Source organism: Staurois parvus, unplaced genomic scaffold (genome assembly GCF_062004578.1).
Source record: "Staurois parvus isolate SC_StPar_1 unplaced genomic scaffold, SC_StPar_1.0 ptg000005l, whole genome shotgun sequence".
NCBI classification, from domain to species: Eukaryota; Metazoa; Chordata; class Amphibia; order Anura; family Ranidae; genus Staurois; species Staurois parvus.
This window is the reverse complement of record NW_028317801.1, coordinates 7,717,118-7,735,085: the sequence shown is the minus strand read 5'-3', so window position 1 is coordinate 7,735,085 and position 17,968 is coordinate 7,717,118. Positions and strand designations below refer to the sequence as shown.

General features: G+C 41.2%; 1 protein-coding gene across 1 annotated transcript in view; it reads left to right on the top strand.

Annotated features, from left to right (window-relative positions):
- NCAPG2 (non-SMC condensin II complex subunit G2) overlaps positions 1-17,968 on the top strand; it is a 74,234-nt gene that overhangs the window by 10,844 nt on the left and 45,422 nt on the right. Inside the window, exons 3-8 of the mRNA XM_089694159.1 lie at positions 670-858; positions 1,184-1,298; positions 4,007-4,164; positions 4,640-4,774; positions 7,351-7,445; positions 15,625-15,694. Of these exons, the coding sequence (XP_089550285.1) occupies positions 670-858; positions 1,184-1,298; positions 4,007-4,164; positions 4,640-4,774; positions 7,351-7,445; positions 15,625-15,694 (762 nt within the window). The remainder of the gene's footprint in view (positions 1-669; positions 859-1,183; positions 1,299-4,006; positions 4,165-4,639; positions 4,775-7,350; positions 7,446-15,624; positions 15,695-17,968) is intronic.

Below are 17,968 nucleotides of genomic sequence, written 5' to 3'. Positions count from 1 at the left end.
AAGTATGCAAAGAACTGGCATTATAACCATTAGGAACTAATCAGCTTTCACAGTTTATTTTGGGAGAAACATTAACTAAGAATTTGTTGAGTTGCTGTGGGATGGAACTGCATTTGTGTGCTTGTGAAGGAAAAGACTACCGCACGCTGGAAAGATTGCAAGTGCCCATATTTCTCATAGAAAGTGTTCACAGGTATAGCAATGGCAGTCCCCACCCTTGGACTGCCCCACTAACGCATTTCACCCAGTCAGGGCTCAATCACAATTGTGTGCTATGTTTTTTTTTCTTTTGTCTTAATAGATCACCCTATAGTTTCTTATAAGTTAGATATAAATTGTTTATAGCCCAAACCAAGTAGGGAGGGTTTAGAATGGGGGTTGGCAACAGGCTAATCACAATATACTTGTTAATAACAGCCTTGTTGAGGCATTGAAGGTTTTGGGAGATTTTACAGGACCCTGGTCTCCCTACTGGTCTAGAAAACTATCTTCAGTCCATAATGGACATAACATTGCCTCTATGGCAAAGAGATAAATAGAGGTTACCTAAAAAGGACTTGCTGATGGTGTTCCCCTCCAAGTTGATGGTTAAGGCTTGTCTCATCTGTGGCTTGCATCTTTGTAGAACTGATATATTAAGATGTCATGTGGGGACTTATTACATTGTAGAAAGATGCAACAGATCCTTTTGATCTGGAAGAGATATTGCAAGAACTGCCGAGGAAGCAAAAGGAAGAATTATGGCAGAAACTGAAGATTTTACTGATGGATACTTTGGTGGCAAATCCAGTAGAATCGTGGTACAAAATAGTTGATGACAGTGACGATGACATGGAAGTAGAAGGATCTTCTGAAGTGGTAAGTGACATTTTTTTTTATTCAAATACACAAAAGGGTTATGTATTTAAGTTTTGGGGGTTTTTCGTGTTTGATCAATAGATATAAAATACATTTTGTTGTAGTTTCACAATAAACAGCTACTATCATAATTCATATATATTTTTCTTAACACATTTGAAGTTGGAGACCTATCGTGAGTGAAATCAGTGGGCTGCTGTTTTATTGGGGGCTCCAGAAAATATGTGGGCATCCATTGGTTGCTGCATTAACCTTCTGCTGACAATTTACATTGTTAAAGTGAGTGTAGACACATTCCAAACAGCACTCTGTTCTTTTCGCTTAGAAAAACACTATGGAAGTTATACATGGCGTGACCATTGTGGCAACAGTCTCTGTGTCTGTGGTGGAAGAGGACATGGGTTATCAAGCTCTTCTGGAATGTGCTGGCCTTCTTAATGGTAAAGTACTTTATTTTACTTCAACTTTTTTTGTTGAAATAGAAAGCATTCTAAATTGATATAGCTGAGCAGGTTTTTTTTTTCTCATTAGAAGTAGTGGAAACTGCTAAATGAGCATTGCAATTGAGTTTTGCCCATGCTTTGTCCCAAAAAGATGTGACCCATTGGGCTAGGTGAACATTTAAAGCCCAAGTTTTTCTTAGAAAACTATACATCCTGTGCTCGCACTGCAGCAGTTAACGGCACGTTTTTGTCTAGAGGACAGGACTTTTACTTACCTGATCTTCCACTCCCCTACTGTGTACTTCCCTTTGGCATCCTCAACTATGGTGCAGGGCTATCAGCCCTAAATTGGGCTTAATGACATCAGAGGACCTTAATCTCAGGAGCACAGAGGGAAGAGACTACAGGATTGGGCTTGCAGTTGGCTGGAGCCTGTTGCAGCGGGGAATTTGGTAAGTAAAACATCTGTACCCGATCTACCTAGACATAAAGCAGCAGTTAAAAGATAAGTTCACCTGTTGCCCAAAAATAATAAATGCACATTTTTTTTTTGCAGGAGCCTGTAAAGCATTGCACCAGCCATCAGCAGATCGCCATGCAGGTCTCCTGCAGACCTGTCAGTATAAGTGCCATGGTAGTTCATTGAGAACTACAAGCCAACAGCTGTAAAGGCAAACTGTGAATGAATGATGCGGACGGAGGCTGCAGCAGCATTGGGAACATGTTACATGTTTCACCCTGAAAATGTCGTGGAACATGTTCCCAAAGGTGAACTTATCCTTCTTTAACCGATGTAGTACAGACTTAGCCCCACTTTAACCTCCCTGGCGGTATTCCCGAGTGTAGCTCGGGGTAAACTTTCAGTACCAAAAGCGGTAACCCTGAGCTACACTCGGGAATACCCTGCAGTGTTGCTCTGGGATCCCTCCAGCACTTACCTTGTCCTTCGCTCCCGTGATGCCCCCCCCCCGCATTGTCCCCGGCCATCTACTCCGGCCGATGCCGGCATCCGTCTTCCAGGTTCCATTCCCTGTGAGCGTCGGGACGTATGGGGGATGGAACCGGCGGGAAATTTAAAAATGTTAAAAAGTGTCATTCACTAAATACACTAAAATCACATAGTATAACATTACTGTATCAAAGCATTTCACATACATTATGTCCCTAGTGCTTTGTCCTGTGCCCTGCCTGCATTTTTACTGTTCTTTCTGCCTTGAAACTGAGAAAAGTCCATGGCGTCCAAAAAGCATCCCTTTTAGGTCAAAAGCAGTTTTAGACCAGCTAGAGAACAGAGATAGTAAATTAGAACCACTTGCAGAATTGAGTGATAATGATTTGTGGGGAAATTCGTCATCAGACACTGAAAACAATTTTGCGACTTTGCTCAGTGATGTGTGAACTATTTAAAATTTCAGTGTTTTTGGTTTGATTATATTATTGAATTAAATTTATTATTAAATTATTATTTATTAGATTATTTATGATTTCGTGTTTCAAATTTTAACATACCCGGGATGTTTACTAGACAGATTTCAGTGAGTTATTCCTAAAAATTACAGGCCTACACCAAAACGACTTTTCCATGCAAAAAAATGTACCACTTTGAGCACAGAAATATTGACATAATCAGACTGCTAGGGAGGTTAAGGGAGGACTTTTATTTTTCCCAGAGTTCAATTTTAAATGGTAAGACAAAAATAACTCAGATGTAGATTGGGTGTGACTGGGCAGTAATCAGGTTTACAATCCAACAAGGGTGCAGTTTTGGGGGTCACTGTGATCAGGCAGCTGCACAACTGCCTGGTCGATTATCAGCTTACAGCCGGCTTTTGGCGTGTGTGTAATACCCCCTGCTGCCACCGCTGTATCACATATGGCAGTATCAGTAAAATGGTTAAAATTACCCTATCAGTGGGAAAAGCAAAAATGAGGGTAGTGTTTTGATATTTGTATAGCAGGCAGTGATCCCAGTCTTTGCGTTTTTGCAGAACCACTTGCTGACTACTACAACACTACAGGACAGCGTGGTGATGTCGCAGCTATTAAATGAAACCACAGCTGAAAAGGTGCTGTTCAGCAGGCTGCTTTAAATTATATGATCTAGCACAGGTCAGGGGAAACGTAAAGGGAAAAGGAGCTGTAATTTTTAGCGACTTTTTCTTCTCTAACCTACCCCTAGTGAGATATCCTAGATTGTAAACTCCAAGGATCAGGCCCTCCTATCCCTCTTGTATTGAACTGTATTGTTGCTGTATTGTCTCCCATTATATTGTAAAGCGCTGAGCAAACTGTTGGCGCTATATAAATCCTGTATTATTATAATAATAATAATATTGCAGTCATGTTCCAGAACAGGGACATGAACCAGGCTAAGCATCATAGCCTTTGTTTTCTTCATCTTGCTCCTTTTCTTTCACCCCGTATACCCTGTGGTCCCGTGTGAATTTATTCACATTAAAGAAATGGCATTCTGTTTTTGTGTTTGGCAACTGGACTGCAGGTTGTCTGTCGTGATAGAAAAATGTGCATTGAAATGATTTGCCTTGCCTACCTGATCCTCTGGTTTCACTACTTGACAAAACAAGCATGACTGGTCAGCCACCAGATAGTAAAACCAGAAAATCATCATGACTGCTAGGCAACTAGTAGTTGTCAGTTGGCAATCTAACTTTTTCATTTTAAACTAAAGTTTAGTTCAACTGCAGGTATTCTGGAAGCTTTACCCAAGTCAGAATCCCATGTCCGTCTTGCCATCCAGCGACTGTGTGAGGCCTGGTGGGAGAAGGGCTTAGAAAAGAGAGAGGAATTTGGAAAAACGGCTTTTTCAATGCTCTTGGCAAAGTCAATTGGACCGAAACGTCTGGTATGCACAGTAAAACTTTGTCGTCTTCTACTGTTTTAGTAGTTATTTATGAGTATGCACATGCCAATAACCTGGAATTATTTTTTCTAAGCTTTGACCCCTGAAGAACAGTATGGCGTGGTGATTTGAAGGCTACCTGAGCCCTCTCTACAGTTGGATGTTCTAGTCTTTCAGAATAGATGTGGCCACAGCCAGTGACATTCCTAGAGGACACTGAAGCTGCTGACCAGCCATTGCTGTGAACTATTAAACTTTTATTATCCAAATATCAGAAGCTCACTATTGACATTTGTAATCCACATCATATTCTGTTGTGTTTTTCTTCATGTATTGTCTTCATAAATTAGTGTAACTAAAAAAAATGGAACACTTTTTTATTTAAATTCGGGTTGTACATGAACTATGGTTCTGTTATTTTTATTTTATTTGTAAATGTGGAAGCCGTTATAATATCTTAATGCTCCTCTTGTAATAGGCTGTGGACATCAATCGCTTGTGGCAATTTCATGCAGCTCTCCTCAATTTTGATTACAATTCAGAAGACAGTAATGAAGTGAGGAATTTGTTGCTCCAGTGCTCTATGTGTATTAACCACATTAAGAAAGAAGAGGTAACTTTTTTTAAAGTAATAAAGTACATTGATTAAGCATGATAGGCTAAAAATACTCCAGTCAGGAATGAAAATGAAACCTTGATGTTGATTTGACGCCTCAATTTTGTTATACAGGAAATGTATTCCTAAATAAACTACAGCAGGAATCTTAAAGTGATACTAAAGGTTCAGAATTTTAGTTTTAAAAATAACAAACATCATACTTGCCTGCTCTGTGCAATGGTTTTGCAAAGAGCAGCCTCAATCCTCCTCTTCTTGGGTCCTCGGATGGTACTCCTGGCTCCTCCTCCCCTGCTAAGTACCCACCATAGAAAACTTCTTGCTGTGGGGGCACTCGTGTACTTGCTCCTAAGCTGCCTCAGTGTGTCTATAAGAGAGAAAAATGTCACCAGCACACCAAGGAATCCTCCAAAGGGTTCAAAGCTTTATTTAGTGGTCACATAATATCAACTGCGGCAACGTTTCGGAGCCATACAGGGCCCCTTTTCAGGCAAGTGACCACAAACTACATTTTGATCTATAAGACACACAGAGCATGGCTTGGCCCTGCCCCCACTCCCCCTCATCACTGGCTGTGATTGACAGCTGCGGGAGCCAATGGTCTGAGCCAATACTCTCGTGCACATCTCCGGATTGAGATAGGTCCCAGGTAGGTAATAGGTGGGAGCTGCACATTGAAGGTTTTTTACCTTTATGCATAAAGTTTAAAAAAAACCTTCAGCCTTTACAACCACTTTAATATCTCTCACATGCAAAGGACTCGATGTTAAAAGTCAGTGCTAAAAAGCCACTCATAGCAACAATCAGACTCAAACTTGGCTTGGAAACTTGAATGTGATTGGTAAGGCTAATACGCTTCATTAGCCTAAATGGAGGACAGGTGAGACATTGGGTCTATTAGACCCCTGATGTCTCGTTAAAGAGAACCTGTCACCCCAAAAACAAAAACGTTTAGTTGGGGGGCTTAAAAAAAAAAAAAAAAAAAATCCTTTTTGTCACTCAATGCTGGAATGAGGGCAATAATCCTAGGGTCATTATTCACTCTAATCTGATGATCTTTAAGGGCTTTTAAAGCATCACCTTTTGAAAATTGTGGGATACAAAGTGTAATCGCCATTTCATGGGTGCACTTTATTTTAAAACTTTGACATGTTGGTTATCTGTTTACTTGGTGCAACCTCATTGTTCTCTATTTTACCAAACAAAATGGGTATTGTATAGTAGTTGTGTGCCCTAAAATTAACTGTAGTGTATTTTTAAATAGAAATGTTGCACCTTTACATAATGATTCGATGATAAACCATTGCAATAATATCATGTGACATAGAAAATTGGAACTTTTATTTTCTAGCTTGCCTGCTTTCAGAAAATGTATAATGTTTAAGGGGTAATTGTTAGGCCTACATTTTTTTTTTTTAAATTTTATTTTAACCTGTGAAAAACTCAAACCGGCTCTGGCAGTGAAAGGGTATATAACTTCTCTGTAGTCCACTGCTTGTCTGGAAGATATCGCAAATACTGCTCCATATTATGATAGTACTCAGGTCTGGGGATAGGCACTCAGGAACTAAGAGCTGCATTGTGGGAAGTTCACCCAGTATGACATACCAGATATTTCCCAAGCAGCAGGTGGCAGAATGGATTGGTGGGTAAGCAAGGAGAAGGTAAGTGGCTTTACCTTAGGGCAGCCATTCTCAACCAGGGTTCCATAGAACCCTGGGATTCCTCCACCGGGTGCTATGGTTTCCTTGAGCTGTAGCTGATTGACCTCCCACAGGATTGTGCCTGCATAAATTTGGGGCCAACACCACTTGGCAGAGCCAGCAGCATTACACCAATGGTCCTTTTGGGTCCTGATGGGGTGGCAGTCTGACCACCACTGTAACAAGGGCATTTTCCCCCCATTGTCCACTAATGTAAGGGGGCATTCCACCCACTGCATAGATTTTACCAGGGGTTCCCCAAAACCTGAAAATTATGTACCGTTCCTTCAGAGCATTGTGTTGTGTCCTGAGACTCCTGTGTGCATGCGCGAGAGTGACATCATTGTGGCTCAGCCAGTCAGATGGCCGGAGCTCGCGAACCAGGAAGGAAGACCCGTGAAGATGGAAGCCGTGTCAGCAGTGACAGTGCGCCGCTGGAGGACTTCGTTTTAAGGTAAGTCTTTCATAATGTGCTAGTATGTGATGCATACAAGCACATTATGCTATTACCTTGTAGGGGATTTTATTTATTTAACTGTGGTTTGCTACCGCTTTAAGGCCTTTACATTAATATGATCCTGTTACTTTGTCCAGAATGAGCAAAGTATAAGTTTACCTGAAACGATAAAGTGGGAATAAACTTTTATATAAGGTTTTAAATGTGAGAATTATAACACTTTAGCTACTGCGTGTACCACACACTTATTTCTGTGTTTTGCAAATGAGACAACGGGCTAGTCTCGTGCCACTAGACCTCATATGTAGCTGAGCATCAGCACAAACTTGCTTTTCAACTAATGAACAGTCATGATTGACTATATTCTTCTAAACTTGTTTTTAATTAACTTACTTTCCCTCTTCTGTAATTAGGGACGGCGGTTTCTGAGCTTTATCTTCAGCTGGGACATCAACTTCATTAAAATAATCCATGGAACAATTAAAAACGTGCTTCCCAATTTACCAAAGTATGTAAATTTAAAGCTATGCTGTCATTGTTATTGCTAAATATTGGTTTACATTGTCAAAATTCTGTTAAAAGTTTCTGTATGAGGATGAGCACATTTCTCATTGGCTTCTAAATTGCCATTCATTGTTCTTGGTGTTTGTTAAAGCGGAACTTGGTGAAAAATAATGTTCTTTAGCAAGATGCACTCATTCCACATTAATAATTGTGGTACCAAAATTGGTGTTTACTATAAAATGCCTCCAGTATTGCTTTTGTTTTTTTCTTTGTGGATGCTGCCATTTTACTGAAGACCAGAGCCCCTGAGCAGCAGTAAATCTTTGGCTATCAGCAGATCTGCACAGTATTGAGAAGTAGAGAACAACTGAGCATATGAACACAGTGGAGCGTTATATTACTGGCTTGTAAACATTTTAATGTTTTACATGGCTATACCTGCAAAAGGGGACAGCCTGAAGTGATCTAGCAAAAGTTCCACTTTAAATAAAGGATATAACATTGAGGATGGAGCATGCATCGAAATCCAGCAGTAGTTTCAAATCACTGGTTTGTTTTGAAAGTATTTAAATGTGCCTGTACATGCTTCAAATGCTCTGACATTTGTGAAATGTGTATTTTCGATCAAAAGAAATTTATTGGATTTGTTGCGAAAACTTTTTATTTTTGAATGATTATAATAAGGTTGTAGCATCTCTAGTATGTAAAATAATTTTAAAACATTAAAAATACATTAGCCGCTTTCCCACCACCCTATAGCAGATATACTGCTACAGGGCAGCAGGGGGGCGCAAAATCACGTGTGTATGTGTGTATGTGTGTGTATATATGTGTGTGTGTGTGTGTATATATATGTATATGTGTATATATATATATATATATATATATATATATATATATAATGTGTGTGTGTGTGTGTGTGTGTGTGTGTGTGTGGAATCTCAACATGCTGACACATTTCGAGGACTTATCCTCTTCTTCAGAGCCCACCCAGAGCTCTGAAGTGAAGTCCTCGAAACACGTCAGCCTGTTGAGATTCCATCGTTCTATTACATCTTATTATTTTGAGGATTGCTTTGTGCTGCTTTCATGAGATGAACATATACTTATATCAACTTGTGAGTATAATACTAAATCTTTGATTGCCCCACATGTTAACCCCTTCCTGCCCAGTGCCATTAGTACAGTATCAGTGTTTTGTTTTTTATTAGCACTGATCACTGTGTTTGGTGTCAATGACACCAAGTCAGTTCCCCCCAGTGTCAGAATGCCGCTATTACTAGTAGAAAAAAAAAATATCCCAGTATATATACCGCATTTGTAAATGCTATAACTTTCATGTAAACCAATTAATTTCCACATATTGTGATTTTTTTCAGCAAAGACATGCAGCAGAATACCTTTTCTCCTAAATTTATGATGAAATTAGATTTTTTAAAATATTTTTTACTGGACATGTTTGATAGCAAAAAGTAAAAAAAATTGTTTCTTTGTCTTCTCAATATTGTCGGTCCTTTTTATTTTATTTTTTTTTTTTTTTATAGTAGTGCAAAAAATAATCGCACAGGCGATCAAATACCACCAAAAAAAACTATTTGTGTGAAAAAAAGGATGTAAATTTCATTTGGGTGCAACGTTGCATGACAGCTCAATTGTCAGTTCACCATTAGCCGCCCGGCCAATGGCCGTTTGGCGGCTTCAAATGTGTCCCTGCATTCCAGGTGCACGCCATTTGGCGTGCTCCCGCACATGCGCCGTTTGCGCTAATGCAGAGCGGCGCAGCAGTGCGATCTGTCACCGGCCGTGCACCTCGGACACGGCCGATGACAGATCCGAGTACCGGCTCCCGTTGCTGGTACCATGTGACCTGCTGTGACCAATCACAGCAGGTCACATGACAGTTGTATACAATGGATGGCTTCATTCATGATGCCATCCATTGTATACTAGTGCCTAGCTGTGAATGGTCACAGCTAATCACATGCACATGTCATGTGATTAGCTGTGACCAAATCACAGCTAAGCACAAAAAAAAAAAAAAAAAAAAGCTGAATGAATCGACTTCATTCAGGTAAATGCTTGCTTATAGCAAAGTAATTCTTTGCTATAAGCAAATTGTGTGTAAAAAAAAAAAAAAAAAAAAAATACTGATCACTTCCCCAAAGTAGTACAATGTTACTATGGTAACATTGTACTACTTTGGTCATAGTAAAATATGAAAAAGAAATCTTAAAAAATGTAATAAAAAATTAAATATAATAAAAAAAATAAAAAAAATATATTTTTTTTTCATATTGTCACCAGTCAGTGTCCCTGTTCACCGCCATGCCAGTTATATAATGACGCTGTACTGCACTGGTGACAGTATGTAAAAAAAAAAATAGTGAAAATTATTTTTTTAATTTTTTCATTTTCCGAAAAATTATGACAAACTCGCCATGCCTCTTATGAAGTACGTCGGACTGTCTACTCTGCAAAAAGGGGTCATTTGGGGATATCTGTACTATTCTGACATTCTTGGACCTCAAGAAATTAGATTGGCTGTCAATACTTCAGGATTGATCAATAATCAGATCTATACCATAGTTTGTGAACTCTATAACTTTCCTACAAACTAAAAAATACATCCTAATTTGGGTTATTATTATTATTATTATTATTACTACGAGTTTATATAGCGCCAAAGGGTTTGCTCAGCGCTGTACAATAGGGGGGGACAATACATGGCACAGTACAACAAAGACAGACAGCGTACGAGGGGTAAGAGGGCCCTACTCTTACGAGCTTACAATCTAGGAGGGAGGGGGTAAAGGTACAGTAGGAAGTGGCTGGGGGGGATGAAGTGGTAGGAGGAATGAGGGAGGATGGCCGTTAGGTGAGGGTGGGGTAGGCTTCCCTGAAGAGATGGGTTTTGAGGGAGCGCCTGAATGTGAATAGAGAAGGCGACAGTCTGATGGATTGGGGCAGTGAGTTCCAGAGGATGGGGGAGGACCTGGAGAAGTCCTGCAGTCGTGCATGGGAGGAGGAGACCAGGGAGCAGGATAGAAGGAGGTCCTGTGAGGAGCGAAGGGTACGGGTAGGGTGGTACCTGGTGATCAGATTGGTGAGGTAGTCAGGGGCAGTGTTGTGAACGGCTTTGTAGGTCAGGGTAAGGAGTTTAAATTTGATGCGTTGGGCAATCGGGAGCCAGTGGAGGGAGAGGCAGAGGGGGGTGGCAGAGGTGGAGCGGGTGGTAAGGTGGATGAGTCTGGCAGCTGAGTTCAGGATGGTCTGGAGCGGGGAGAGCCTGCACTTGGGTAGGCCAGTGAGGAGGGAGTTGCAGTAGTCAAGGCGTGAGATGATGAGGGAGTGTACTAGAAGTTTAGTGGTGTCTGGGGTGAGGAAGGAGCGGATCTTGGCAATGTTGCGAAGATGGAGCCTGCATGTGTTTGTGAGTGATTTGACATGCGGTTGGAGGGAGAGGTTCGCGTCAAGAATGACGCCAAGGACTTTGGCTTGCGGGGCGGAAGTGATAGTGGAGTTGTTGGTGATGATGGATAGGATGGGGGGGGGGGTGTGGGCAGGGGGAAAGACGAGAAGCTCGGTTTTGGAGAGGTTAATCTTGAGGAAATGTAGCGACATCCAGTCTGAGATGTCATTTAGGAGGTGAGTGATGCGGGCGGAGATAGTGGGGGTGAGGTGAGGGGTGGAGAGGTAGATTTGGGTGTCGTCAGCATAGAGGTGATAGTTGAAGCCGTGAGATTGTAGGGTTTATTTTCACCAAAGACATGTAGCAGAATACATCTCGGCCTAAATTTATGAAGAATAATTATTTATTTGTAAACTTTTATAACAGAAACAAAGAAAAATGTGGGGGTTTTTTTTCAAAATTTTTAGTCTTTTTTTGTTTAGCAAAAAATAAAAACCCCAGCAGTGATTAAATACCACCAAAAGAAAAGCTCTAGTTGTGTGAAGAAAATGATAAAATTTTAGTTTGGGTACAATGTTGTATGACCGCACAATTGTCATTCAAAGTGTGAGAGCGCTGAAACCTGAAAAATGGCCTGGGCAGGAAGGTGTAAAATTGCACGGTATTGAAACGGTTAATGTAACGCACCGCTGTAACGCAAAAAATGGCCTGGTTAGGAAGGAGGGTGAATCCTCTGGAGGGCAAGTGGTTAGGAATGTATGTGTACAGTTGGGTCCATATATATTTAGACACAGGCACAATTTTTTCGTTTTTTTTTTTTCAAGTATTTTCCAAAACATATTCAAGTTCTAGTTCTATAATAGATATGGGCTGAAAGTACACACTCTCGGGTTTAATTTCAGGGTATGTACATCCATATTGGAGGAAGGGTTTAGGAATTACAGCTCTTAAGAGTAGCCAGTCCCCCTTTTCAAGGGACCATAAATAATTGAACCAAAAGCTGTTTCATGGCCAGGTGTGGGCTACTCCATTATTTCTTCATCAGTTAAGCAAGTTAGAGGTCTGGAGTTGGTTCTAAGTGTGGTATATGCATTTGAAATCTATTGCTGTGAACCTAAGTCATCAGTTAAAAGGAACTGTCCATGCAAGTGAAACAGGCCATTGTAAGGCTTCAAAAACTAAACAAATCCATCAGAGAGATAGCGGCAATATTAGGAGTGGCCAAATCAACAGTTTGGTACATTCTGAGGAAAGAAGAACGCACTGGTGAGCTCAGCAACATAAAAAGTCATGGATGTCCACGGAAGACAACAGTGGTGGGTGATTGCAGGATCCTCTCTATGGTAAAGAAAAACCCATTCACAACATCCAGACAAGTGAAGGACACTCTCCAGGAGGTGGGCGTATCATTGTCAAAGTCTACAATCAAGAGAAGACTTCATGAGAGCAAATACAGTGGGCTCACCACAAGGTGCAAACCATTCATAAACCTGAAGAATAGAAAAGCAAGATTAGTCTTTGCCAAAAAACATCTAAAAAAGTCAGACCAGTTCTGGAAAAGCATTCTTTGGATGGATTAAACTAAGATTAATCTGTACCAGAATGACGGGAAGAAAAAAGTGTGGAGAAGGCTTGGAATAGGTCATGATCCAAAGCACACAACGTCATCTGTAAAACATGGAGGCAGTGTGATGGCATGGGCATGCATGGCTTCCAGTGGCACTGGGTCATTGGTGTTTATTGATGATGTGACAGAAAACAGAAGCAGCCGGATGAATTCTACAGTTTTTAGAGAGATTCTGTCCGCCCAGATTCAGCCAAATGCAGCAAAGTTGATTGGACTGCTCTTCACAGTACAGATGGACAATGATCCAAAACACACTGCAAAAGCAACCCAGGAGCTTTTGAAGGAAAATAAGTGGAATATTCTGCAATGGCCGAGTCAATCACCTGATCTCAACCCCATTCAGCATTTCACATGCTGAAGGCAAAACTAAAGAAAGAAAGACCCACAAACAAAACAACTGAAGACAGCTGCAGTTAGTCTGGCAAAGCATCAGAAAGGAGGAAACCAATTCAGTCTTTGGTAATGTCCATAGGTTCCAGACTTCAGGCAGTCATTGCCAGGATTCTCAACAAAATATTAAAAATTAACATTTTATTTATGATTATATTCATATGTCCAATTACTTTTGATCCGTTAAAAAAAAAAAAGGGGGGGGGGTGGCTTCTCTTAAGAGCTGTAATTCCTAAACCCTTCCTCCAATTTGGATGTACATACCCTCAAATTAAACCTAAGTGTGCGCACTTTCAGCCCATATCCATTATATAACTATAGCTTGAATATGTTTTGGTAAATACCTGGAAAAAAAAACAAAATTGTGCCTGTGTCCAAATATATATGGACCTAACTGTATATGTGTGTAATTTTTAAAACGCTATATATTAAAGTGTTACTAAACCCACAACAGTAAAAATCAGTCTGTATATGCAGTAAAGCATGCTTGTTATGCTCGCTGTGGAACCGAAGGGGTTAATCCTATGCATTATGTAAAAAAAATGTTTGATCCTGTCTTCTCTGATCCTCCCCTTCTATGTTCCCCATTTCATCTCCTGATAGAACACAGCCTCGGGGACACTCTACACATGCTCAGTTTGGTGTGTATTGCTAGTGTTTTTTTTTTTTTTTTCCCTATTTCTTGGGAGGGTGCATGTGATGAGCACAGGGCTAGCCAGCACTGAACAGAGGGTCAGGGTTTATGTAATCTGGTAGGGCATTGAGAGGAGAATAAAAACTACAAGTTTTAACCAGCTGGACACTGATAGAAGTCACAAGACTGCTCTAACTGTTGATGAGAAAAGGTATTTAGCAGTTTTACTAAAATAATTGCACTTCCATGTACTGTGGGAGATACCAGATATAGTGAATGCAGGGTCCTGGGATTAGCAGCACCTTTAAAGGCTTACTTTTTTTTTTTTTTTTTAATGACAAACACATACTTACCTGTTCTCTGCAGTGGTTTTTGTAAAGACCAGTCCAGATCCTCCTCTTCTCGGGTCCCCTGCCGATGCTCCTGGCCCCTCCCTCCTGTTGGGTGCTCCTACTGCAAGCAGCTTCCTATTGGGGAGCCTGCTGCTCCGTGTGTCCATTCACACAAGGAGCTGTGGCTTGGCCCTGCCCCCTCCCTCTTCTCTTTGGCTCACTGGCTTAAATTGGCAGCAGCGGGAGCCAATGGCTCCGGCTTTTGTCTCAGTCAATGAGGAGAGGCGTCCCGGGATTGCCGAGACTTCAGTGCACATTGTTGGATCGAGAGATGGCTTAGGTGAGTATTAGGGGGGCTGGGGGAGTTGCTGTACAGAGGTTTTTTACCTTCATACATTGAATGCATGAAGGTAAAAAAAACCTTGAGCCTTTACATCCACTTTAAACTATAACTAAAGGCAACACTTTTATTTTAGTTTTGGATAGAGTGAAGAGGGATTAGAACACTTAATGTTTATTGCAGTCTGTGCCCCGTTAAGGTGATTCACCCTCTTTGTCCTGTTTACCATTTTCATTGAAAGTGAAAGTAAAAGAAAATCACAAATTTTAGGTTGTCCCCATAAAAGTGAAAGGGGAAACCTTCCAATGGAGACACTAGTTCTTGTGACCTGGAGGTCCCCAAAGAATTCACTGATTTGCAGAGATTTCCTTTCACTTCCTGTTTGGCTATGAAACAGGAAGTGAAGGGAAATCTCTTCATAAGGACTGAGATGGTGAAAAAAAAAGGTCATCGTGATCCTTGCCTTGCTGCCTAGTAAACTAGGAGGACTCTTAGAGATAACGGGAAGTGTGCAAAGGACACGATACAGCTTTGAATTTCTGGCACGATCAACAGGTGTTGTTTTTTTTTTTTTTTTCTTTGCACTGAGGCTTCATTCACACTTGTTTGACTTGTCATGCAACTTTGAACATCAGTCACATGACAAGTCGCAGCCCATTCTTTCCCACAAAATACTTGCAGTGGACCAAAAGGAGCAAACGAGAAATTTTATTTTTAGTGCATGCTGTGCATTTTTACATTTTCTTCTTTTTTTATTTTTAACCCATTATCAGATGTTATTACTACCTGCTGTTACTCAAAGTGGAACTAAACCCTCCTATTTTTTTCAGCCAAGGAAGCTGCTATGAGTTTTATATACATTGCAGATTCCTGCACAGAAAAAATCTGCACATGATACCAGTGTTGTAAACAGGGTACAAAGAGAACAGTTGTTTTCTTTGTGCCCTTGCAGAATGTAAACAAGGCCTAAGTGTATCTCTAGCCACAACTATTTTTCTTTTTTTTGTTTTCTAATTTTAAAAAGTGTTTGGAACTGTTGGGACACCTCCTCAGATTTTTGTTTGCTTTGCTTTCAAACTGGATTAATTCACCTTCCGTATATGCCATGGCAGTGAAACAGAAAATGATGGGAAGTTCACTGTTTTGCAGTTGTCACCAGAATAAGGGTGAAATCTTCCAGCAGGGATGCTAATCTGGCCTGATCAGGTCACAACATTGAAAAGATTTCCTTTTGCTTATTGTGTATCTGGAACAGGAAGCTAAAGGAAATCTTTTTAACATGTTACAGACAGCAAATAAACACCTGAAGGTTTAAAACTTTCTTTGTTAAAATGGAAAAAGAGAAAAAATAAAGGGTTGGCTATAGATATAGTTTATAATTGAGGTTTTTCTGTGTGTATTTTTTTTTTGACAGTGCTGAAATTTTTAAAATTTTTTCATTTTCTTACTAGGTCATTGATGTGCCATGTTGCAGACATTTATTTTAGAGCATGGAAAAAAGCATCTGGAGACCTTTTAACGGTATTGTCTTTTCTCCCTAATTACTTGTACTGCACTGATTTTAACCTACAAACCTCTAAGTGATTATCAATGTCAGAGCTCCTGTTTTGTAAGAACTGCAATAATGAAAGTTCACTTGTTGCATTTCAGTCGTTTTGGATGCAGAGAATTTGGTGCATTGTGCCCCCGCAATTTAAAGTGTTCACCTTTTTTATTGCACTTTTCCCCCAAAAAAAACAGTGTTTCATGATCCCAAGCACATTTATATATTTTTGTTCAGTCAGTGAAAAAGGTGCTCCTTTTCCCCTTCAATATGTGTAGTCTGTGCATGGCCTGTCAACAAAATATCCTTGACACTCGATCCCCCTTTGCCCTGCCTAAAATGGTAGGACAATCGGGATGTTGGAAATGCACCCCCATCAGCTGCTTTTGCTTGTTGCGCATGTGAACACTTCACTCTCTCACTTCCCACTGGCATGTCCAGCCCAAGCACTAAGGAGTTTTTGCTGGCTCATATAGAGGGAAGGAAACACCATTTTTGCTAGCTGAACAGTGGTATTTAATGTGCTGAGGATCCTGGAATGCATAGGGGGTTTTGTGGGAAAAGTGCAGAAAATGTGAACTAACAGTTTTTTAGGATAATTTTGATTGTATGGCATATTGGCTTGATAATACAGTTTTCAACACAATTTTTGTTCTGATAATCCTTTTGATTGTGATTTAAAGGGTTAAAGTGTATTTAAAAGGCCAGAAGTTTATTTAGCTTTGTATAAATTTGAAGATAGGGTTGGAAAATCTGTAAGTTTAGCTTGTGTGCCTCCTCTTTTGTCCTGATGACCATTTTCACTTCAAAAGTGAGGGAAAATCTTATATTTTTAGTTGTCACCTGAACAAGAATAAAAGGGAAAACCTAGGGACACTTGTTGCACTTGTGAAAACGGAGAATTACCCCTAACTTTGGAGATAGTTTACTCTTGCTTCCTATTACTTCCCACAAGTGGGGCACAGATGGCAAAAAAACCCGGCATGGGTTTAAACTATTCCCGTCCTTTAAAAAAAATAAAAATTGACTTGGGTATACTTTTTTATTATTATTATTATACTGTATTTATATAGCGCCAACACTTCGCTCAGTGCTGTACATTACAATGGGAGACAATACATGAAACAGTACAATAACAATGCAATACACGAGGGGTTCGAGGGCCCTGCTCCTTGGAGCTTGCAATCTAGGAGGGAGGGGATAGTGGTACGGGAGGAATAGCTGTGGGGGATGGAGTGGTAGGAAGAGTGGAGGAGATTGGCGGTTAGCAGAGGGCGGGGTAGGCTTCCCTGAAGAGGTGGGTTTTCAGGGTGCGCCTAAAGGAGAGGAGAGTAGGTGATAGTCTGATGGATTGGGGTAGGGAGTTCCAGAGGATGGGGAAGCCCTGGAGAAGTCCTGGAGGCGGGCATGGGAGGAGGTGACCAGGGAACTAGATGGGAGGTCTTGTGAGGAGCGGAGAGTACGTTTTGGGTGGTATTTGGATATCGGGTCAGTGATGTATTTTGGGGCAGTGTTATGGACAGCTTTTTACGTCAATGTTAGCATTTTGAATTTGATCCGTTGGGCAATTGGAAGCCAGAGGGGGGTGGCAGAAACAGAGCGGTTGGTAAGGTGGATGAGTTTGGCTGCAGTTATCAGGATCGACTGAAGCAGGGATAACCTGTGGTGAGGTAGGCCGGTGAGGAGGGAGTTGCAGTAGTCAAGTCGTGATATAAGGGAGTGAATAAGTTGCTTAGTAGTTTCTGGGGTTAGCAACGGATGTATTTTGGAGATAATGCGGACGTGGAGTCTACATGAGTTTGTCAGCAATTGGACCTGGGGCTGGAAGGACATATTGGAGTCTAAGATGACACCAAGTACTCTGGCTTGCGGGGTGGGACTGATGGTGGCATTGTTGGTCGTGATGGAAAAGTCGGGGGGGGGGGGGGGGCATGGGCTAGGGCGAGTGTCGGCAACCCGCGGCTCCAGAGCCGCATGCAGCTCTTTTTCACCTTGGCTGCGGCTCCGGAGCACACTGCCCACCAGGTGACAGGCAATAGGGCAGCAATGGGCAAACTACGGCTCGGCGGACCTTTTTAATCCGGCCCGCGGAGCTAGGCTCCCGCTAGGCTCCTCTCACAGTCCGCCCTGAAGACCGGTGTAGCATGAAAATCTGTCTCCTATGAGGATCTGTCCCCCTCGACGTATCTGCGCATGTGCCGGAGATCGCCGATCGGCTGCTAATGCCTGAAACTGGCACATGCGCAGATACG